Source organism: Amphiura filiformis, chromosome 2 (assembly GCF_039555335.1).
Source record: "Amphiura filiformis chromosome 2, Afil_fr2py, whole genome shotgun sequence".
NCBI classification, from domain to species: domain Eukaryota; kingdom Metazoa; phylum Echinodermata; class Ophiuroidea; order Amphilepidida; family Amphiuridae; genus Amphiura; species Amphiura filiformis.
The window spans coordinates 8,434,459-8,459,034 of record NC_092629.1 but is presented as its reverse complement, the minus strand read 5'-3'; the positions used below and the strand labels follow the sequence as shown (position 1 = coordinate 8,459,034).

Here is a 24,576-nt window from a genome sequence, read left to right as displayed (position 1 = left end):
ACCGGTTCTGTCGTTCAACGAATCCTTCAAAGTCTTTCTGACTGCTAAGGCATGGGTAATTTTATGGTGTTTTTTTACTGAGAACAATTCGCAGTGTTGGCTTATTGCATGTGTGTTTTGGTTTGGTTTATGCTGTGTTTCATAGCTTACCATCAGAGAAGATATGTTATACACTTCCCACAATGGATTTCTTCCCTGTACTGATTTGCTATTCAGTGCAACATGGGTCTGATGAGCTCTGTTAACTAGAGGTATTTTTTGTCACTACACTATCAACCCATGTTGCAATGAATGGCAAATCAGTACAGGAAAGAAATGTATTGTAGAAGTACATGTATAAGATATCTTAAAAAGTAATCAACCAAGTAAAGCATGAAATGTGCTTTTAAAATTGTGAATTTTGCTGCTGATAAGGTGTATTTATGTACATAAAATTGTCATACATACAAATATTGATGTGCAAATGCTGTTTAATATTTTCTTGTTATGAATTTACAGATACATGTATTTCATGCTTTATTTCAATTTTTCATTCCCAAAATGTAAGAAAATTATGCTGTACAGTATGTATATATGTTGGTGATGAACCTTTAGTGATAGCACTATGGTCCAATTAGTAATGTACTAAAAGGCCAATATATTAGCTTATAAGCTATCATCTAGTTACTTGCATATGTGTTGTAGTAAAGTTCATGTCATTTCATTGGTATGTTGTAAAAGCTGCTGCTTTAACATAGCATGGTATTATAGCATATTTTACTCATTCTCTGGATTTTAGTTATTCAATTTTGTCATATATTAGGAGAATCAGGTGAGAAAAAAAATAATGGTTCTCCATTTGCTGCTTTTCATAGCAAATAGACAATATTGTCTGTAAGGCCCTTCACACTTGATTATTAGTTTCCTGTTAAAGATTTTTAAAAAGGGTTGAGGTGACTTTTAATTATTAATTATCTTTTATTTTCTTTTATTTAGTTTGAACTATTACAAGCAACTATTGACACGTTTTGACAAGAGCGGGCATTTAATTATTTCACAACAATATTTGATTTTATAAATAAGTGAAGGTGGAGTTGTACTCTTTGTTCATTCATCATTATTGTTGATATTATTAAAGTCAGAAAATGGCAAGTAGAAGTAGTTGAAAGTTATTTTAAAGGAGAAAATCAGAAATAAAAATAAAATAATTATTTTGAGATTTTCAATTTTGGATGCGGGCGGTAAACAGGAAACTAATAATTGAATGCGAAGGACCTAATAGACGCTCCCCCTCTAATAAATGCCCCTCATAAGTTTTTTAATAAAAAGTGGGGTTTACACTCTAATATTGAGACAAGTAAAGTTGACACTCAAGATTACAAGTATCGGTTCTATCAAGAAGATCTGGAGGATTGATTTAAGGGGTGTCATTTCCGCTGGGAAGGGAAAAGACTTTGCTCTTGATATATTAGTGACCTTAACACAAGAGCTATGGAAATATAAATGCTGTTATTGGCTTCCTCAACTCATTTATACTATGATCAGCTCGGAATAGGCGAGAATTATTCAGTTTTTGTTACTGAACAAGTCCAAACTTGGGCTCTCATTAATTCACAAAAGCGCGCATCAGCCATACATTACACAAAGCACAGTTCACGTAGGTGCTGCTCCCAGCTATGTGTACGCCACTATATCAATGCACGTTGTAATGAGTCCGAACTATTACGAGCTGATCAGAGTATAAGTCAATGTAATAAAGTACTAAGCAGTGTTTTAGTTAAGCAGGGTTAACGTTGTAGCTAGGATATTTTTAGTGCTGGCTGGCATTTGATGAAAATTTTGCATATTTGGCACTTTTTGACAAACGGACCAAATAACAATTCAATCATATGATGCAATTTTGGCCTCTGAGTGGTGGGCTCCAGTGCTAAAATTGCAGCTGAGTGGTTGGCTCCAAAACTAAGTGGTGGGCTCTGCTGTCTATCACTGCCCACGTGCACTGTAGCTACAACCCTGGATAAGGCTAAAACTGGAACATTATGGCTGCTATGGGTGTTGCCATCCCACTTGCCTTGAGTTATCAATAAGCAATCTTTACACAGTTATTATTAATTTGTTTACATCCTGATTTCTATACCGCAGGAATTAACCGCTCATAGAAAACAAGGATCCGGTATAATCAGTCGAGTCGGCTCCTCTCTGAAGACGACATCGTCGACATACCTGCTAAAGAATAGGGACCCAGAGTTTACAATTATGCATGAATATATACAAACATTCGGTGATAAATTAGGATCTGTTGAGAGAATTTCTGGAAGAGTACTTCAGGAAGAGACAGGTGAGGTTAAAGGTCATCATTAACAGACACTAGAAACCCTCAAAGGCGAGAAAGTACCCATTTTTGGCAAGAAATGGCGAGGCTAGGCGAGAAAAGGCGAGGTAGCCTATTACATTTTGTATAAAAGCGAGGAATGGCGAGGTTGAGATAATTAAATTAGGTCCTGCTCAGATCCTGGGCAAGTTTGACGAGGAAAGGGGAGAAATGGCGAGGAAAGGCGAGGTACACCCAGCACATCCAGTCCTGCCATAAGTTGTGTTCACATTGTCGGACGTACGCCTGGCGGAACTTGGTCGGCGCAAGTTGCTAGGAGTAGCGGTAGGCGCTGCCAGGAGTAGTGGCAGTGTGAACGATGGTCAGCGTAAGTTCCACCAGGCGTACTTCCGACGATTTACTCCTGACAAAAGTCAGGAGTAGCGAGCTGGGTGTAATCTCTGCCAGGCGTAAGTTGCAATGTGAGCGTTGCTACTCCTGGCACCGGTGTAAGTTTGACCTTTTGTTGGTCGGATCTAAGACATTACATTAAAGGTCACAGAAACACCGGAAGTTGTAGCTGATGTTTACGCTGACCAAAAGTGAATGCTTGGTGGAACTGGTCGGCGTAGTACTAGGAGTAGGCTAGGTGTGGACACGCGGTAGGAGTAGCGCAAATATTTGTGGAATTTTTATCAATGTTAACATAAGTTACGCCGGGTGTAACTCAAAATGTGAACACGACTATAGATATTTTGTTTGAAATATAAGTAGCACCCAATTAACACCCATTGTTAACATGTTGACTAATTGGCCATAACCAATTTTATTACACTCAGCCAGAGAACCCAGTAAGGTTATGACCAATTGAGTCAACATGATAACAATGGGTGTCTGGATGTGCCGGATGTACTTGCTTTTCCTCGCCCTTTCTCGCCTTTCCTTGCCATTCTTCTCCTTTCCTCGCCAAACTTGCCCAGGATCTGAGCAAGAGCCCAGGATCTGAGCAAGATTTATTTTAGTAATCTCAACCTCTTCTTTTATAATAGGCTACCTCATCTTTCCTCGCCCTTTCTCGCCAAAAATGGGTACTTTCTTGTCTTTGATGGTTCGTAGTGAGAGGTCATGTGAGGTCATCATTTATAAAAATAGATCAGGAACTGGTGTTAGTAGACAATTCCTGATCTAATTCATATGTCAGAAAGCTTGAGAAACTTATTTTTCTAAATATAACAGTAACAATTGCTTTAAATAAAAAATTGGCAGTTTGTTTAATATTCTATTACGTATATACCTTCATACAGAGTGATTTATAGAGCACCTATGCGGAATTAAATGTAGATACAGATAGGCATGTTCATCGACACTTTTTCAATATCATATATTGTGATAATCGAAGCTTAAAAACATTTTATTTGACCAAGTTTATATTGTTAGTATGTATCCGGTGGCGCTATTGCTAGTGGTATTGTCATTGGAGCCATTGTGGGTGGCGCTATTGCTAGTGGTATTGTCATTGGAGCCATTGTGGGTGGCGCTATTGCTAGTGGTATTGTCATTGGAGCCATTGTGGGTGGCGCTATTGCTAGTGGTATTGTCACTGGAGCCATTGTGGGTGGCGCTATTGCTAGTGGTATTGTCATTGGAGCCATTGTGGGTGGCGCTATTGCTAGTGGTATTGTCATTGGAGCCATTGTGGGTGGCGCTATTGCTAGTGGTATTGTCACTGGAGCCATTGTGGGTGGCGCTATTGCTAGTGGTATTGTCATTGGAGCCATTGTGGGTGGCGCTATTGCTAGTGGTATTGTCATTGGAGCCATTGTGGGTGGCGCTATTGCTAGTGGTATTGTCACTGGAGCCATTGTGGGTGGCCCTATTGCTAGTGGTATTGTCACTGGAGCCATTGTGGGTGGCGCTATTGCTAGTGGTATTGTCATTGGAGCCATTGTGGGTGGCGCTATTGCTAGTGGTATTGTCACTGGAGCCATTGTGGGTGGCGCTATTGCTAGTGGTATTGTCACTGGAGCCATTGTGGGTGGCGCTATTGCTAGTGGTATTGTCACTGGAGCCATTGTTGCATGGATGATGCTATTGCTAGAGGTATTGTCATTGGTGCCATTGTCGGGTTGGTCACTCTCGGTATATTCTGTGTCATCTGCCTGCTTTTCGGTTTTAAATTGGAAGACACGTTTTTACCATCAAAATATTGTGGCCTGTCAAGCTATGAGTCACCTTGATAAACATTTTAGCTTCTAAAATCCAAACTTGGTGTATCCTTGGCATAGGATATTCATGAGTTAGATTAGTGTAAAGACTCCATTGTGGAATTAAGCAGCTTATGGAATAAAGCTGTATAATCCTTCAATAGAAGATTTGTGCTAGGCTAATTAAATGCAGTCTTACACGAAGGATAAACTTTGAATAAGAAATTATTTTTAAGTGATGGCAACTCATGTAGAGTAATGATCACCTCTGCAGCTAAATTTCACATTAATTCTGGATATTGTTGAGTCTTCATTACTGTTTTACGTTTCCAGATTATGCAGCAGACCTAGATACCTATGGACCAGTTTTCAGGCTATGGGCCAACTCAGAGGTGGAACTATCTGACGATCTTATCAATATTGCTGATGCAGTCGAAGGCTGTGCTAAAGCTACCAAAAATTCTGTAAGTTTATTAGTGCTGTTGTCAACATAGCCTTTGTCGCGCAATCGGTAATCTGATTGGCTGATTACCCATCAAGATGCGCTCATGAAGGGAACTACAAAGCACCATGTATGTCGCTCAAAACACATTTTGGAGCAACCAAACTTTTTGAGATTGACCCCTTGTGCATTTGGAATGTGTAGAATGAGTGTAAAGTGTAAAAGTAAAATGTGAAGAAAGATACTCAGGAGCAATGTGTGTGAGACATTTGAAAGTTAAAATAAGTAATTGATGCTCCCATCTACAGCTAGGTTTAACCTTATATCATTTTGTCTGCATAGAGTAAAACATAAGCCAGCAGAATTTGGTCCCTAGTACTTGGTTAGAAACTAACATTTAATGGGTTTTTAGCAGGTTCGTCGTCGGACAAGTTTAGAACTGTCAAGCTTTGGTCAGGAGTAGCTCTGAGACAAGAATGAGACATGTAGGCTGCCCCTTGCCTACTGATGGCTCTGAAAAGAGCTGTTCACTGAAGACTGACCCTTGTCAACAGAAACTAACATACTTGCATTATTGGTTTACATTGAAGGTGGAGACACAAGATTCTACATGCATTCCTACACTTAAAGAATACATTCTCTATGCTGAAGCTGTTAAGGTTAGTGTCAACATGTTACTGCAAGTATGCCCTATCTGCAATAGCTGCTAGGTGTCATATTCTTTAGATTGTGTACAATATAGAATGCATAAATTGTCTAATGTCTATAGAGCAGCTTTTGTGGATAGGTTGTTCTTGCCCTCAATTTGCCTTATATTGATAATGTTGATAATAATATGTTACATAACATAACATTACATTAATTTCATTTATAAAGCGCATAAGACTGAAGTTTTTGATGCGCTGTACATCAAATAAAAAGCACAGGAAGATATACAATGTGCTAGCATAAAGTTTTAAAAAATACATCGAGATAAAACACATAAGACTGAAGTTTCGATGCGCTGTACATCAAATAAAAAGCACAGGAAGATATACAATGTGCTAGCATAAAGTTTAAAAAAATACATCGAGATAAAAAAACAAAAACAAAAAACAATAACATTATAGAAACATTATAAAATACAATATTATAACATAATTGAGATAAAAAAAGTGTACAATAACATTATAGATACATTATAAAATACAATATTATATCATAGCACAGAATAAGTGGAAAAAACATGGACATTGTCCTCCAACAAGCAAAGAAGAGATGCATGGTGCTATAAATTCAGATTAAATAGATGAGTTTTGAGTTTGTTTTTGAACTCCGGTACGGTAGTGGCATTGCGAATAGAGTCTGGTAATTTATTCCATTGATACGGAGCAGCGACAGAGAAGGCTCTGTCACCATAAGTCGCGGTGTTTATACGCGGACCGGGTTTGAGAAGAGTCTGTTTTGAAGATCTGAGAGAGATTGTTGTGGTAGGAGCATAGTCTGAAATGAGTTCAATGATGTATTTTGGAGCGAGACCGTGTTTAGCATTTTGGAGCGAGACCGTGTTACCCTAATTTTGAAGTTTGAAAAAGGTCATTATGTAAATGGGCTATTCCAATTTAAGTCCACACTGCCCCTGTGGAAGATTTTGGAAATATTTTCCACAGGGGGAGTATGAATTTCAAATGGAATGAACACATTAGGCAGCTCCATTTGAACCCTTTAAGAAAGATTCAACCTGAATTTCCACAAAGGAAAAAAAATGAGTAAAATTGGTTTGACTCCTGGTTCCATTGGAGTTGGTGTCATGCATAAAAGTGAACTGTGACTGTGAGGAAAGGAAAGTCATTCCTTTCAGGCATTTAAATGACCATACGGGTATACTCCCCCCGGAAAGGCCCCCCTTTTCGGATTTCGCAGCTCCAAAAGACCCCCTATATTTGACCACAATAGAGCTCCGAAAGACCCTTGATTTTGATAATTTCAGCTCTAAAAGACCCCAAAATTGCTCAATCCTCTCATTTCTGGTTTTTTTTCCCATTCTATTTTCAACCAAAAAGCGAAGAAAGACCCTTGATTTTGCCTGTTCGCAGCTCCAAAAGCCCCCATTTTACTTGTTCACAGCCCGGTTCGCAGCTCCAAAAGACCCCCTTTTACCGGTACGCCATCACCTCCTAAAGACCCACCACCTCAAAATTCCAGGGGGACAAACCCGCTAAATGTTTTGGTGTGCTCCCCCCCCCCCCTAGTTTAAAAGTGTGTGTTGCCATATAGTTGAACTACATGTCATGTAACTGATTCCAATGAAGAGTACTCATGCCATCAATCGATGTTCTGATATCAGCAGAAAGAACAATATGAGCTAACCTTTTATGAGGAGTTTGGAGGAGTTGGTGAGCTTAACAGAACAGTTAGGCAAAACAGTATTACAATATTGGCAAAATTAGGCATCACTATATTGCATTAGCAAGCATGATAAGGGTATGCATTTGGAATATGAGGTTTGAGTTGAGGTTTTCGGAGATATGGTCGGTGGAAACTGCCTTGAGTTGAAAGTTATACCTATAAACGTGTATTCAAAGGGCAGAATCTAGTGATGATTTTCTTGCAGTTACAGCAATGTACTTTATTTTTATCATCAGGATGTTTTAAAACGGCGAGATTACTTTCAACTAGAACACGAGCTTGCTGCAGATGAATTATCCAGGAAGAAAAATGAAAGGGAACAAGTGAGTATGCACAATATATTATTAGGTTTTATCCTTTTATATAATATATTTGATGACTGAACCCTACATTGCATATTTCAATGGGCAGATATTCAGGGTATTTTTCCCCAATCCCTCGCATTCTCAAAAAGATTGTGCCCCAAGCCAGCGCTCTAATTGGATAGTCAAATTAGTAGGCATTCAACTTGGGCTAGCTATAACCCTGAACCAGCGTGTTCACAAATTGTGATAAGCTATCAAACATGTTATCAATGCTGTACACTTGCATTTGCAAAACACAATGCCCCTATCATACCTGCAAACACACCACTATAAAAAAATTGCTGGTGATCAGTGGCCTGCAGTATAGTTATAAAATGGCCACCAGCGTTCAGTTGTAGAATAGCGATGTGGTGTGAAAGTTTTTTTCAGCATTCAACTTCTGATTGATAATTGATGGATTAAGGAGCATCACAGTTGCTTTGTATGATATGGGCATTTTTGTATTTGCAACACATACATAGTGTACTTTTTCCGGTAAAGTGCTGCTTCATCTGAATGAAGATAATACTTAGGGTCATTTAACTTTACATCAATCAATTAACACACTGTTGTCAATCTCATTGAATAGTTGCATCCAGAATTCCTAACTAATAACTTCCAACTTTGCTTATAAAAATCATGCTAGATACATAGAGCATCGTCATAATTGTGACATGATCAAGGGGAATGAGTCAGATGTCGCTAATATTGTTTTTGAGATATTGGCAAAAGCAGTGTTCAAAATCTTTATATTGTTTTCAGCCATTGATAAATTGCTCATAACTCAGTAACCAGATGTCCAATTTTGATGGGGTTTGCAACTAAATATAGCATTCGTAAACTGCCAGAAAATGATGTAAAAAATTTCTCATTCCCCTTGATCATGGCACGTATAATGACATCACAGAATGGGATATTCCAGTTGAAATCCATCCACCCCCTGTGGAAGACGTACCCTTAAATCTCCTACACCATGTACACAGGGAGTGAGGATTTCAAATAGGGTTACACCTGAAAAGGTGACTTCATTTGAAATTCACACCCCCTTTGTGCGAGATTAAGTCATGTCTTCCATAGGTGTATGGATTTCAACTGGAACAGCCCAGTGTGTCAACCCTGAATCAAACTGGCTTTGTCCAAGGGCATGCAAAGGATTGCTGAAACCTAATCAATTTTTTGTTAGAAAGTTATCAAGTTGCTTCTCAATCTTTTCTCAATCTCAACTTGCAGTCCAAGAAAAGAAAAGTAAGTTAAATGACAAATGTTTTGGATAATGAAGGGCTTACCACAACAAAACAAGTACATGTTTTAAGATGTTTATAGTGGTCATCATTGTGTCTGTATTTAATAGGTCGTTATATCAGTATTATACATGTATGTGTATATATGTGACTTGCTGCCATGAAATGAGCGTAAAGTCGCAAGTTGCAGTAGTTTCGGAACGCCCTGGCTACTGCGTTGGTGTGCTTTGTTTCACACGCACCTGTTCACCCCTTCACACGCACCTGTTCAATGTAGAGAAGTGTGTATGTGGGCCCATTATGTCCCCATTCACAAAGGATAAGGAGCATGGCAAACAAAGAACATCAACTCAGTCAGCCAGGATGTCTTGAAACTACCAACTTACGACTTTATACTCATTTCGTTGTAGCAGGTGACATTATATACACAATCAGTGGTCACTGGAAGTTTGTCTTATGTTTTTTGTGTATAGTTGAGTGGTATTATTTGTAAAAAAATTATTTAAAAAGAATACATAATATATTATAATTATAAATCAGTCATTTCTTTTTCTAATTTTCTAATAACAAATTAAACTACTGATCTCATATTATGTTTAGCTTTACAATGCTCACCATGCATCACAACTTGTTTCTCTCTCATATTCTAAATCATAAACCTATACTATTATCTATTAACTCTATATACACCCACCAGTTACGCTTGATTGAGAGGTGTGTTATGTCCAAAATACATTTCTTATGCTTTTAGCTGTTGCAGACCACCCCAAAGCACCTTGCAACAAAATTGCTTACAGGATTAAATTAATACCCTGGGCTACAATGCAAAATAACAAATAAATGGAGACATGCTCACACCTTGCAAGCATGGTGAAATTCTGCAGGGACCTACATGTACTTTGATATGATTATGAAAATCATTAATCATTTGCTATATTTTGAGTATATCTCCAAACCTATGTCCCTGCTCATGGATTTGCAAAGCCTTACATTGCTTTGTGTATCAATGTGCACATAACCCACACACTAATTAATACTAATAGGCCTCGTGTAATTTAGCTTTTAGTATTCAGCTCCAAGACATTGTGTGTGTTAATGCCTCCACACCGCTCTCACTCAAGTGTAATTGTTGAATCAAGTCTAGATAATAGGTACTGACTGCAACTATCCTATCATCTGGCAGCAGATGAAAAAATCAATCAGATTGATTAGAAATATTACTTGACACCAAAGTATAGTTGTTCAAGTGGAATTCACCTCCAAATAGAAATTTGTTAGAAATGGGTTAATACATGTAATTGGTCCTTCTGTGTGTTCTAAAGGCCCAGCCAAAAAAAGCCGGGACGGGCAATCATCACATCCTCCGTTTTCCATGGGCCTGTTTAATCACAATGTATTCTTATCATATGAAACACATTCATGCACACACACAATTTCATAGCACCAATTCCAACCACTTTTTTTCTGTTTTTGCCTATCACTAGGAATAGTCCGGAAAATTACATTATTGTCCATAATTATTGTCAGGCCCCATGGCACTCGATAGAAAATGCATAATGATGATTTGGAGTCACAAACTTTCCAGTTGAAATCCATACACCCCCTGGAAGACATACCCTTCACCTTCCACACAGGGAGTATGAATTTCAAATGAAGTTACCTGAATGGGTGACTCAATTTGAAATCTACACCCCTGTGTGAGAGATTAGGACATATCTTCCAGAGGGGGGTGTATTGATTGCAAATGGAATACCCCAGTAGTCTCACATCTCGTTTGTGATTCCTTTGTCATCGATCAGGTAGGTCTATATAAACTCCTCAACAAAAGTTTGGAAAGTTTTTTCAAGCATATGTAGTGGGGTCTCAAAATGAATTTGCCAAATTGACCATTATTCTGTGCAGCAAGCTGCAATCCCATAGCTTCACAATCTGGGACCTAATGCAATCCTCTAAGATGACACCGCTCGCCCCACATAGCCACGGTAGTCAACGACTACCTACAGAATATGGGAGTAGAGTCAAAATTGCCTGCCATCAGGCCAGACCCGGGGGCCAGACCTCAACCCGATTGAACACTTGTGGGACCAGCTTGATCGTGCTGTGTGTGCCAAAGAAGCCCATAGGCAACCACATTGAATGACCTGCAACGAATCCTTGTGGAAGAATGGAATTCCATCCCACAGTAACGTGTAACCAGGTCGGTGAGCAGCATGAGGAGAAGGTGCCTGACTATTGTGGCTGCCTGTGGTTTTTCCACCTGCTATTGAGGTTAGTGGCTAGCTTTGTTTGAGCACAGAATAATGGTCAATTTGGCAAATTCATTTTGAGACCCCACTACATTCACAAGGACGTGTACTCAGCCGTGAAAAATGTTGTTGTTTCAAATGGGGTGCCATTGTACGGGGAGTATTGTAGCTATCCAGTGATATGCAACACGATATGAATATGGCACAAATAATTGGAGATACAGATGCTTGAAAAAACTTTCCAAACTTTTGTTGAGGAGTTTATATAACAAACAGTGAACTGTGCCAAAAAGGATGCAAAAAAAATATATAGGGTACCTTCTGGGACATTTATGGATAACGATGCACAAATAATGGTAGTTTTCTGGACCACTCCTATTCCAGAAAAATACAGAACTAATTTTGGGAATAAAAAATATTATCCTGTTTGGCCAAATGAAACATAGCTATATCCTAATCCTTTAGTTAGTCCTAACTAGCAATAAAAGTTCAATTTTAATATTTGGCCAGTTTTTGGAAATAAGTGCCCAAAACATGCAATTTAAGGGTGTTTTGTGTATGCTGTGACAATCAAGCCCAAAGACTAATTTCAGTTTATGCATTCTAATATTTGAAAAAGACATGTTTCATTCTTATAAACAACCATTTAATTAAAGTAACACAAAACAGTGAAAATTGGAGCAATATAACGGCATACTTAAGATTTTGAATGCTTGTTCCAAGTCTTTGATTTTTGTGACTCGATTGTTAGAAAACATGCCGAAAATGATGTTTTTGACTCTTTTTTCATGAAATTAGTAAAATAGTGAACTTTTTCTTTTATCTCCAGTTAGGACTAAATGAATGATTAGGATTGAGCTGTGTTTCATTTGGCAGAACTTGATAATATTTTTTTAATCCCAAAAAATTAGAGCTGTATTTTTCTGGAATATAGTTAGCCTCTCCCTATAGTGGCAATATGCACATACATACACACATACCTCTTGTCTGAACTAGTCTTGTATTTTCTGGTTTTGTGTGTTTTGTATCTGGTTGGTGTCCTGTAGATCAAGATCTCGGACCAGGCCTACTCCTTTGGGGCCTTCATTGGCAAAGACCCTGTGGATGTGAAGGAAGAAAAAAGCACCCGGGTTGAGAGCCAGATTGAAAAGGTACTGGAATGCTATGACTGGAGGGCTCAGCGGTAAAAAGACGCATGTCCATTTGTGGATGGGTGTAATGATTTCCTGTGTGATTAATGCATGGGCATGCATCGTACAGTGGGAGAAATCATGCATATCGCAGGCAATGATTCGCACATAGCAGCTAACGGACATACATCTTTTTTCCGCTGAGCTGTCCAAATGATCAAAATGGTACTTTTAAGGCATTTTTAAAAATCATCTTGAATTGTATGTCCCCTTTCCCTGATATTTTGTAGCTGTTTAGCTGTAAAAATATATGAACATTTTTGAGCAGTTATTTTGATTCCAGCATGCTAATAAACCTGCAGCTCAAATTGTCCATGCAACGCCTGTTAGTGATTTTAAACAAGCATGGTTGGCTTTTCATATATATCTTAGCATAAACTGGCCTCAAAAAGAAACCTATAATTTTTCACAAGGTCATATTTTAAAATCCTGTCCATAAATATGAACCAAAATTACACACAGGATTACTTTAATACTCTACTCTAAACACATGTTAGTAACCAAGCAGTTGTCCAACTGACGCAACAGCAAAATGCACTGACACAGAACAGCTTCCTAGACCACATTCACAGGCAAATAATTGGCACCCAGCAAAAGAAATCTGTGAGAATGCGTACTAGATCCTTACAGAGGTGATAATTTCCAATGAGTAAGTGGAATAGCATGGAACAGGCTGCTTTTGCCTTTCACACACTTTCTTTAAGAAACAGGTCTTGTTCCACAATATTCCATTTACTCACAGATTTCTTATGTTGGGTGCCAATTATTGGGCTGCCGGCTGGGAATGTGGTCCAGGAAGCTGTTCCATGTCAGTGCACTTTGTTGTTGTGTCAGTTGGACAACTGTTTGGTTACTGACCAGTGCTTAGAGTAGAGTATTGAAGTAAACCTGTGTGCAATTTTGATTCATTTTATGGACAGGATTTTAAGATATGACCTTGTGAAAAAATTACAAATTTCTTTTTGAGCCTAGTTTATTTGCAAAAGTTTGACAACTTTAATTGGTACTGCTATAAAATCCATACAATTTGACATGTATTGCACCAATGCTCCCTTCCTTAAATGTTTCAAAGATTAGTAGTAAGATTTGATATAATATAATGGAAAATGTAATGTGTAGTTGGCTATAGGATTCCATCTTGCATCTTTCTCTTTTTCATTTCATTCATACTTTGTGGTTTTTAGCTTGTGGTTTTTTTACTCTACTTAGTTGAAATATAGTTAATTGTGGGGTAATTATACAATGGTACATGTACACTGGGATGGCTCGGAACACAAAAATGTCAACTGCATGGGCTGCTTGATGCACAAAAGGGTTGACTGATAAGGTTAAACAAAGGCAGTTAAACCTTTTGTACTCAAGGCAGCTAAATGCTAATTAGAACACACAAAGGCATAACTGCAGTAGCTAATTGGTGCACAAACAGCTTAACTGCCAAGGATAAACACAGGCGGTCAACCCTATATAATTAGCCTTTTTGTGCTCCAAGAAGTCAGTTGCACCATTCAAGAACATAATAGAATCACAGTAAATTCATTTTCAAACATCAAATTTATGGCTACCTTAAACCAAAAATGCATGGCTGCCTCAAACTGTTCAACTTACATGTACTTTTGCAGTGAAAAGTGTTCAGAAGTGCTAATAACTTTGTTTTCCCTATATTTGCCTTGTTTATTTATAACAATAATATCAAAGCTATTTGAATGACCCATCTGCATGCATACCTTCATGTCCCTGTAGCCACCCAGCATGTCCAATTCTAGCAAACAAGTAAAACAATTTCAGTGTTTTTTCTATCCTTCATTGTAAATTTTTTTGCTTAACATTAAATTTGTTAATTATGTTTTAAAATCCAAAATTCTACTCGCTGTTTGACAGTTTCGTCACCCAGGTCGGGTGACTTCCTCAGTAGTGCTATGATCCGCTGGTTTTTGTGTGAGATTTCTCATCCCTAGGGTGTGCAATTCTCAACAGCGGATCATATGTGATTTAGAGATGAAGAAGGTATATAATTTGTACATATTCTCTAAATTACCGGTGTACATACATGTATAACATTGCCAAGCAAAGGGTTTCTTTCTTTATTGTTGTGTTACACTTGCTCTGTTTGCTATCCATGCATGGTTTGTAAAGTGAAATTTTTAAATATTAGAAAACAGTTTTTATTGTGTTGATTCGTGTTGCGATATTTGTTTAGTATTTTTCTTAACATGTTCAATTTTGATGTTTCAGCTTGTTCCTAACGTTTGAGCATCATCTACATCACATACTGTCGTATTTCAAAAGGCTGCCTGTTTTATTATCATTGTTGTATTTCATATTGTCATTTTATATTTCAGCATGATTCTTTCGTTTATGAATGGACATGAAATTATAATATTGTGATAGTACCTCAAAATTAGTTTATAAAGTTCATTTTACATCACAAGTTCATAATAATAATACAATTTTGAGATACAATGTTTATGTGATGCAGACAACAAAATATGGTGTGTAAAAGTGGTAATTTGTGTGTGTGTGTATTTTTTGATGTTTGCCTTTTTTGAACTACATCGCTTTATTAGGTAAAAGATACGATTTGGCGCTAAATTTTGTTGAAAATCCATTGGAAATGCCCAACATTATGAGTGAAGTGAAGTGAAGATGCACATGCTTGCTTTTTCACAGATACCGTGTAGTATTTTCCAGTTAATTTCCGTATGGTAGGGATGCTGTGTGACGGGCTACACTTTGGGACAAAAATCATCGCCTGGTTCACAAAAATTGTTGCCGAGTTCAATCATTTTTATCCTCAACTGGCCACATTCTGGGACTCACAGGCTTGGAACGATGCCCTTCACCCGCCAGATTGTCATGTCATGTCCTCATCTTAAAAAGTTACCTTGTCAGAGTCTGTATTGAGCAGCGACGTAGCTTGCAACACCATCACAGTGTCTTGATATAGCATAGTGTTGCACATATCAAGACCCAAAGACACACACTCAACAGGGATGCCGGATATGACCTGCCCACCATCTATGACGATCTGATTCACAAGTAGTCAGGTGACAGGAGGAGTGTAAACACTACGACGAATGAAGACACAGTGATGGCATCGCAACATACATCGGCGTACATCGCTGCTCAATACAGACTCAGAAAAGGTAACTTTTTAAGCTTATGACCATACTTAATTGAGTAACCACGGTAACCATCTCCTGTTTGTTTCAGCTGCAAAGACAAGTTGAATATCTGAGCGACAAGACGGAGTGTGCAAATGCCGACTTGAAAGCGGACATGGACAGGTGGCATAAACATAAAAGGAAAGATGTCAAACAAGTACTCGTAGATATCGCTGAACAACAGACCAAGAAATATGAGCAAGTAAGTAGATACGTTGCACAAAATGGAATCATTGTATGAGTGTTAAGGAAGTCATTATACAATGGCTGCCTTGTGTTATACCGAGAATGCCAGATGCAGGGTTCCCGCAGTCCTTGAAAGGATTTGAAAATTGGGAGTTTTACCTAAAGTATATTTTTGACAAAATTTGGGGAATGGAGAGGAGATATCACTTTCGTTAATACACGCCGCATGGAGAGCCGCATCATGATTGTTGTGTTGTGGTAAGTCCTTGAAAATCATGCTTTTGGACCTTGAAAGTCCTTGAATTTTAAAGGCTTCAAGGTGCAGAAACCCTGGTGTATGGAATCCTACCACCAAGAGGAATATCACCTATGTTGAGTCTAAAAAGCCATTTCACTATGTTCAATTTCCCCAGTACTAATTGTGGGATAGGCTTTTACGACGGGAATTCATAACAATTAGTGGGTTTTTAGCGGGTTCGCCGTCGGACAAGTTTAGAACTGTCAAGCTTTCGTCAGGAGTAGCTCTGACTTCTTCAGGACAAAGTGCCTAAGATTGAGACATGTAGACCGCCCCTTGTCTACTGATGACTCTGAAAAGAGTCGTTCACTGAAGACTGCCCCTTGTCAACAGAGAACAAGCAGATCTCGCCTATCTGCTAATATAAAGGTTTTGGTGGCTCTGAAAAGAGCCGTTTGCTGAAGACTGCCCCTTGTCAACAGAAACAAGCAGATCTCGCCTATCTGCTAATATAAAGGTTTTGGTGGCTCTGAAAAGAGCCGTTTGCTGAAGACTGCCCCTTGTCAACAGAAACAAGCAGATCTTGCCTATCTGCTGAATTTTTGTAAGTTTTGGTGGCTCTGAAAAGAGCCGTTTGCTGAAGACTGCCCCTTGTCAACAGAAAACAAGCGGACCTCGCCTATCTGCTAAATTAAAGGTTTGTTGGCTCTGAGAAAGAGCTGTTCAATGAAGACTGCCCCTTGTCAACAGAGAACTAGTAGACTGCATATACTGTAGTAGAAGTATACGGCTTACAGAAGATGGAAAAATATATATAGAAGTATACGGATTACAGAAGATGGAAAAATATATCTTACTAAATTTTTTTTTTGGCTGTTTAAATTTCAGTCGTTAGCAGCATGGGAAAGTGTCATCACAAGTTTACGTAACGGCCGTGGTGACGACTCTACTCTAGAACTCAGCAACTTAGTGCCTGGCGTCTTTAGCCAACCAGAGTCAGATGTCGTTTTTGAAACAAACTCTGCATCAAAGTCAACATCTGCTGAGGCTGATGATGCATTGGACATGGGAAGTGACGATCTTGATATTGAGGCAGAGTTGGAGAGAGAGCTGGAACAGATTGAATAGGTATGTTTGCAATACAAGTTAACCACATGGGCAGTGGGCACTACCAGCTAAATTATCAGCCTCTAAGAACTATTTTGATTGGTTAAAATGTGGGCTATATTATGTATTGAGCCAATCAGAGATATGATAAGAATAACAAGTAGGGCTGAAGGGGATTGAGCTTGCAAAGAGATCTATAAGTAGGGATGACCATCATAATTTCATGTTGCCCCTTTTGCTACAAAAGATTGTTTTCTGGAAAGAACTCATCAACAGAAGTATTTTGGTGGTTAAATGGTCAAAATCGTTTCGCCGTGCTTCGACGCATCGCGCTGAAATTTCGCATATAGATAGGTATCGGGAAAAGCATGTTGGCCATGTGGTTTTGAAGGTCATCGGAGGTCAAGGTCAAAGGTCAAAATTTCAAACTTTGTCCGATCGGGCCCAAACTTGGTAGGTGGAATCCTTGATAGGAGGGGAATATAATGCGCGAAATAAAATCGAGGTCAACCGAGGTCAAAGGTCATTATGGAGGGGTCAAATTTAAAACTTTGTCCGATCGGGCTCAAACTTGGTGGGTCGAAACCTTCGTATGAGGGGAGCATGAAAAACATTATATGGAGGTCATCCGAGGTCAAAGGTCAAAGGTCATGGATTTCAAACTTTGTCCTATCGGGTTCAAACTTGGTGGGTGCAATCCTTGATACGAGGGAATATATGCATAAAACAAAATTGAGGTCAACCGAGGTCAAAGGTCATGTAGGGGCTAAATTTAAACTTTGCCCTATTGGGCTTAAACTGATAGGTGGAATCCTTCGGATGACTGAAGGGAGCATGAAAAAAATTGCACCAACAGTATCGCTATCATGCCAGTGCTCTCACAGCATCTGGGCTCTCATAGCCGCAGGTGCACTAGTTTTAATATATATGGAAACATGAAACAAGCATATTGTGAAAGTATCAAAGGGGTTTCTTATGAAATGGCACTTTACTAGTCAATAGCATTAAGTATTTCTTCAAACCGAGGCACTGAAATCATGCTTTTAGAAAACATTTGCCAAAAATCATCCATAATGGCCAAAGTGGCACAAAATCAAAAGTCCAGGTGAACTTTTTTTCCACAACAATATACACTACACATAAGAAAAATACTAATGTACTACAAGGGATTTTCAACATAGGAATCCAAACAATCAAGTACCAACATGCACAGCTTTGTCCTGATATCACTTCTGGGGTTTTAACAAAATGTTTAACCTCTATTGTGATTGGCAGCAGCATAAGGTATCTCTTTGATAGCTGATAATGCCCAGCCATTCAGCAAGTGGCTAATAACAGACCTTGATAGGCTTGAATGAATACTGTCATGTGCTACAAAACCATCACACTCCAGGGCCTGGTCACTCCATATGCTACTGGGGCACAGTACTTTAACAATGGAGTGAAAGACTCATTATTGATTAAGGCGTATTTTAAAAGTACAGCTCCTGCGTGTATAGCAGCAAGTCAGTGCAGATGGTATAAATATAAGAAAATGTTTAGGGTTGAGATCAGGTGAATAATACAACAAATGAGCATGAAACTTCACATTTATGTTCAGAAAGGTGTCTATTTAACATGATTCGAAAGGTGTTTGGAAATTCCAAAGGGAAGCTGGTGATTTAATTTTTAACTCGAGATCTACTTGTCCGTTTTTTTTCCCTTTTTACAGAGGGTATGATAGAGGTAATAACAACAACTCTGCCAAATTACAGCTTAGTAGGTCAAGGTGTTCACCTGATCTTTTTCATCTGAATATTTTGTGCCATTCTGAGCAGTGCTGCACTGGGCCATTGGCAATTAAGCGCACTGTGGCGATGGACCAATTTTGACTCACACTTACAGAAAAACCAAATAAGTTATGATGCTGTAATTTGCAGGATAGTTACAAAACATAATTGGCATTAACATCTCCAATTTTTACAGAAAAATTATGAAAAACAAAAGAATGAGCTCAATTTAGAAATGTCTGTGCAAGCAGTGCACAGTTGAGCTCCCTGCATGTCTATGGGAGTGTTCTAATCAAGTTGATGGTTCATTGGTCATCCCTACTATAAGCTCTATTTTGATTGATTGCTCAGATGAATATATCATGTAATGAACCAATCAGGGGCACTGTAAGAAAGCCGGTAATCTGTGGGGTTAAACACCACCTTTGTTTCATTTGTGACTAAAATTATATTATTTATTAGCCACAACTTTTAACATTGATAAAACATTGAAAATAGGTACAAACAATACAGCTAAATTTACACTAAAATGTTGTTTGAAATATGAATCTTTGTGAAATTGATAGATGTTTGTGCTTAGACCAAAGAGAAGAATGTTCTTCAAAACAGAAAATTCTTCGGAATTAGATGATATTTTGTAAGAAAGCAATTGGTATTTCATCATAAAACGCTGAAAGCATTGCAATGCACAAGTACTCTGTCATCTGTCTAAGAACCAGGTCGATTGTCAGGTAATAAATTTGTTACCCACTTACATCCCTTAGTTAATATCTTCTGTTTTGTTTTGTTTGCTTTTTTTCTGCCAGATTTCCTCACCTTGGTAACCAGTGTGTAATGAAGACTATCAGACTATAATCAGGTCAGAGGTCAGGAGTGGATTCCCAGCTGATAGTCCAGTGATGTGTTTCCATTACAAACCAAAATGGGCTATTCCACTTGAAACCCATACACCCCCTATGGATGACATGACCTTAATCATCCACACAAGGAGTGTGAAGTGAATTTCAAATGGGGTTACCTGAATGGGGACTCCATTTGAAATCTACACCCCTATGTGGAAGGTCGTGTTCTCCATAGGGGGTGTATGGATTTCAACTGGAATAGCCCAATGGTATCATCTTCAATGGCACAGTTCATTTAACTCTATTCAACAATCATATTTCAAGTTTGACCTCAAGTTGTGGAGTTCCTAAACCATGCCAGGGACTTTATGTGAAAGGTACAAGTGCATCGGGATTGAAGAGGTGTGTCTTGATGAAGGAGCATGTGTGAGAACTTGAGGCTTCCTTCAAGAAGTCTATTTGTTGTTGACATCATTGTTATGGCAACCATCACAATAAAAGCTGAAGAAGGATTACTGGCTGCAGAATTTACTTCAAAATTATTATTGTTGATTCAAACAGGAAGATGATGAGCAGGCCCATAGCTTTAAATTTATTTGTGTGGGGGTGGGGTGCAAAATTTCCAAAAGTGGATCTTTTCTCTAAAAAGGTGAACTTACCTCCCCCACACCAAAAAAACGCTTTTTCTGGCTGATTTAACAAAGAATTAACAAGAATTAAGACTTTTTGGCTATATTTATCTGTAACTTGTCCTTGTGTAACTAGGGGTTAAACATCCAGACTCTGTTCTCCCTTGTACTGCCTTTTCATGTTGAACATGAAAAGGTGGTCCCTATATGTTCAATCTATCAAATTTATTTATTTTCCATCAAAAATGAACATCAAAAGATACATAATTATACAAAGGCAGTACAAGGGAGAACAGAGTCTGGATGTTTAACCCTAGTTACACAAGGACAAGTTACAGATAAATATAGCCAAAAAGTCTTAATTCTTGTTAATTCTTTGTTAATTTGTCTTTATACCGTAACCACCCGGGTGTAACCCCACCTTCGGTTATAAGTCCACCCCCATTTTTGAAGTGAAATTGCCCATCTGGGGGGGGGGGCTTATACCAGAGTGGTTCGGTAATTGGGAACTTCTTGGGTACATTTTTTCCTGGAAAAGTGGACCTGTTTGTCCATTTTTTTTGGCTTTGGGCCTGATGATGATGATGATGATGATGATGGTGGTGATGATGATGATGATGATGATGATGATGATGATGATGATGATGATGATGATGATGATGATGATGATGATGATGATGATGATGATGATTTTGAGATAAGGATCAAAACCTTAAATTGCAATACAAAAATTCATACTTGTACATAGTATAACACAATTTGATATATGTTAATTATATATAGTAATTTTAATGATTGAAGGAATTGATGGATATATAAATGATTCAAGGTAGAGGTTTATATGTGAGCCATCACATCAAAAGGGACCTTTTGGAGGGGAAAATAAAAATTGAGTTATTCATACAAGATGAAAGCTGGTTATCTTACCTTTAAAATGACATCATTTTTATGGGTATCGGATGTGCCATTCTCAAAATATTATCAAAAATTCAAATAGAAACATGCCCAAACTTGAAAATCATGTTTTTGAGAAAAACCAGTTTTAAGATAAAGGTTTACATAAGAAATGAATTGATGTGGTTAATTTATTCTTACATTTGTGCAAATTTTATTAATAATCTGGGTATTTCATATTGATTTTCTTAAAATATCCACTTCAAAGTTTATGTTTATGTAGAAATTGAAAAATCGACATTGGACATGATTTTGAGTATATGTGAACTTCAACAGCCTGTATCTCAAAATGCCCAGTGCCGCGAAGAGGTCCCTTTTGATGTGATGGCTCACATATGTAGTGGTATAAAACTGAATTTAAGAAGGTTTTGGCTTTGCTTACTTTCCAATTTTCTATGTACACAGACTTTGTTCAATAAAAATAAGGCAGGGCAGAGGAGAGTATAACATAGCGGCATTTGTCACAAATAAAGCTGACATACAAGAGGAATGGGTTCTATAAAGGAGATGCCTTTAGTCAAGGCTTGATTATAAGGGCTGTTGTTTCAGCCCTATGCACATGATTGTTCTCAGGAAGGGGAAAACACCCAAAACTTACTTCAAATATAATTGACTTTAAGTCGAGAACTGCAAGACCTATCTCAAGCCTATACAGTCCTTGAAAAGTTAACACTCGAGCTCTGTATGCTGAACTTTTTGTGGAACGATAGACGACAGGCAGGTGCAATAAACCACAACCACTGACAAAGAACCTATTATGGAGGTTAAAGCCAATCCGAAGGTAACTGAAGCCAAAACTCATCTTAAAATTTAGTATAAATACTTGACTCTATATTGATTCAAAGGCAAATTCACCTTGGGGAAATTCCCTTGATCCTGTGGGCAGAACTGGCCGAATTATCGGCCTCTAAGAACTATTTTGATTGGTTATAACGGGGGCTATATATATGCATTCAGCCAATCAAAGATGTGGTAAGAAGAGTCAGTAGGGCTGAAGGAGACTGGGCCAAGCTTAAATTCTTTAGATCTAAAAGCTCTATTTTGATTGGTTACTGAGATGATTATGTCATGTAATGAACCAATCAGGGGCACTGCTTTATTAAGCTTAAGTTGCTCAGAGTTTATTATATTAATAAAGAGACGTGGTCCGATTTTTCATGTTCTGTAACTGTTTTCTATCTTAGATTGATGCAGGCTATTAAAACATTTGTTTCCAAATTTTGAATTGCATTGCTGCAACAGTTTTGATATGAGAAACAGAAACATGCATTATAATGCCCCAAAGATATTACACACACTTCCGGTGTGGTATTAACCACAAATCACTACGTTTTTGTTCACACCATTTAAACGAAAAATATCTTGAGCATTAAATTTCACTGGGGTAATGAGAAAAATATGAGATTTCTTTTGATACTAAAATCTCGGTTTTGATGAATAAAAATGGGGGATGAGGCTGTCGATCGGGTCACAGACCTTTAAGCAATCAGGGGCATTGCTTTTTAAAATTTCAGCAGACACTTTGTTTTAGTGTGTAAGTGGATAATTTCTCCAGGTTTTTATTTTTGCAAATGTTGTAATTGAAATTAACAAACTGCAAGATTTTCCTTTTGCTTCAAATCCTGAAAAGCATTGGGCTATTCCAGTTGAAATCCATACACCCCCTATAGAAGACCTAAATCTTTCACTATGGAAGTGCAATTTCAAATGGGGTTACCTGAATAGGTGACTCCCATTTGAAGTGTCTGCCACATAAGGTGTATGGATTTGAACTGGAATAACCCATGGTCAATAGACCAGTTGCAAACATTTGCCATGTCATCTGTAGGAGAATTTTTGTCTTCTAGATTCTAGTTACAAATCCAATTCTTTGTGGGGTGAAAATAAGTGTATTTCAATTGTGATATTATTTAATATGTACTTTCAATAAGCCCAATCGCCATTCTAACTTCCGGTTTTTGAGAGCAGTGTTGGGACACTTTGACCTCTGACATATCAGGAAATTTACGTAATTATTATTAATTTTCTTATTATTGTCATAATTTTGATCATTAAAAATACTAAATAATTAATTTATAAAATACCAATATTTTTTTATATTTGTTCTAATTATTGTTAAACATTTTAGATTATATTTTGTACGTACAAAAACCCAATATTTCTGAATTTTCTGAAAGGTCAAAGGACAAAGTGTCCCAAAACTGCAAAAACTGTCCTACAATGCATTGCAAAGTGGTTATGTAACTCCTTGGTAACTGGATCACATACCTTTTGGAATAATGGTACAGGCGGTAGACTTAGTGTGGCGATCGTTCTGATTCTGGTTCAGGACTCAGAAGTGTGATCCAGTTGACATAGGAATATGAGGACTATACGTAATACTTTGCTGGTGAATATTTTTTATAATCATAACCAGTCGGCCCGATCCACGATGGAAATATGTTAGTGACGGGTAGACATTAATATTTATTTATAGAGGCCACTAGGTAAAAATCAAAATATCAAAAACATGATTTACTGTATTCCAAAATATCAATTTGCTCAAATTTATTGCGATTTCCTTGTGAACTCTTCAAGTCTCCCTAGATTATCCAATGGGCTATTCCATTTAAAATCAACACTACCCCTGTGGAAGATTTTGGAAATATCTTTCACAGGGGGAGTATGTTCCATTTGAAACTTACCCTCCCTCTGTGGAAGATTCAGGTTGAATATTTCTCAGAGGGTCTATGAAATTCAAATGGAGCTGCCTAATGTGCTAATTCCATTTGAAATTGATACTCCCCCTGTGGAAGATATTTTGATTGGATTGTGTGGATTTTAAATAGAATAGCCAAATGCTCTCATGTTTGGTACCATATTTTACATTTGGTCCCTCGATGATACCAAAATAAGTACCAATGATGTTTTATATACTGTCATACATGAATCTTGTGTATGCCTCACCAAATTGAAAAATAAAGTCAAATGTATACACCATGTCACAAATAGCGTTGTGTATCTGCAATTTTAATTCGTCATTCATGTACAAGTTGCATTACTGGGACATGACATAGCAAAGTGTGAAGGTAACTACACTGTTATTTTTTGCGAGGGTTTTCAGGGGCGTAGCAAGATCCTCGGGCCCATGGACAAGGAGCAGTGCCGGGTCCTTTTCAAGGAGTATTTTGTGATCCTAGCATCCTATTTTTTATAACATCTTTCAGTAGATATCCATGAAAAAAGCTTATTCCAAAAATTACAGTTGATTCCGATTTTGCAGTTAAAAGTTATTCATGATTATGTGTATTACATTTGCTGAATGAATTAATCTGCAAGAATTATTTGAATATAAACAATATGTCA

At 37.8% G+C, this 24,576-nt stretch overlaps 1 protein-coding gene across 1 annotated transcript in view; it reads left to right on the top strand.

Moving 5' to 3' along the window:
• Window positions 1-24,219, top strand: part of LOC140145842 (sorting nexin-7-like) — a 42,061-nt gene extending 17,842 nt beyond the window's left edge. The window contains 9 exon segments of the mRNA XM_072167527.1: window positions 1-55; window positions 2,122-2,317; window positions 4,828-4,958; window positions 5,527-5,595; window positions 7,561-7,647; window positions 12,202-12,306; window positions 15,556-15,708; window positions 16,819-17,058; window positions 19,613-24,219. Of these exon segments, the coding sequence (XP_072023628.1) occupies window positions 1-55; window positions 2,122-2,317; window positions 4,828-4,958; window positions 5,527-5,595; window positions 7,561-7,647; window positions 12,202-12,306; window positions 15,556-15,708; window positions 16,819-17,058 (1,036 nt within the window). The 3' untranslated portion in view covers window positions 19,613-24,219.
• The last annotated feature ends 357 nt before the right edge of the window (window positions 24,220-24,576 follow it).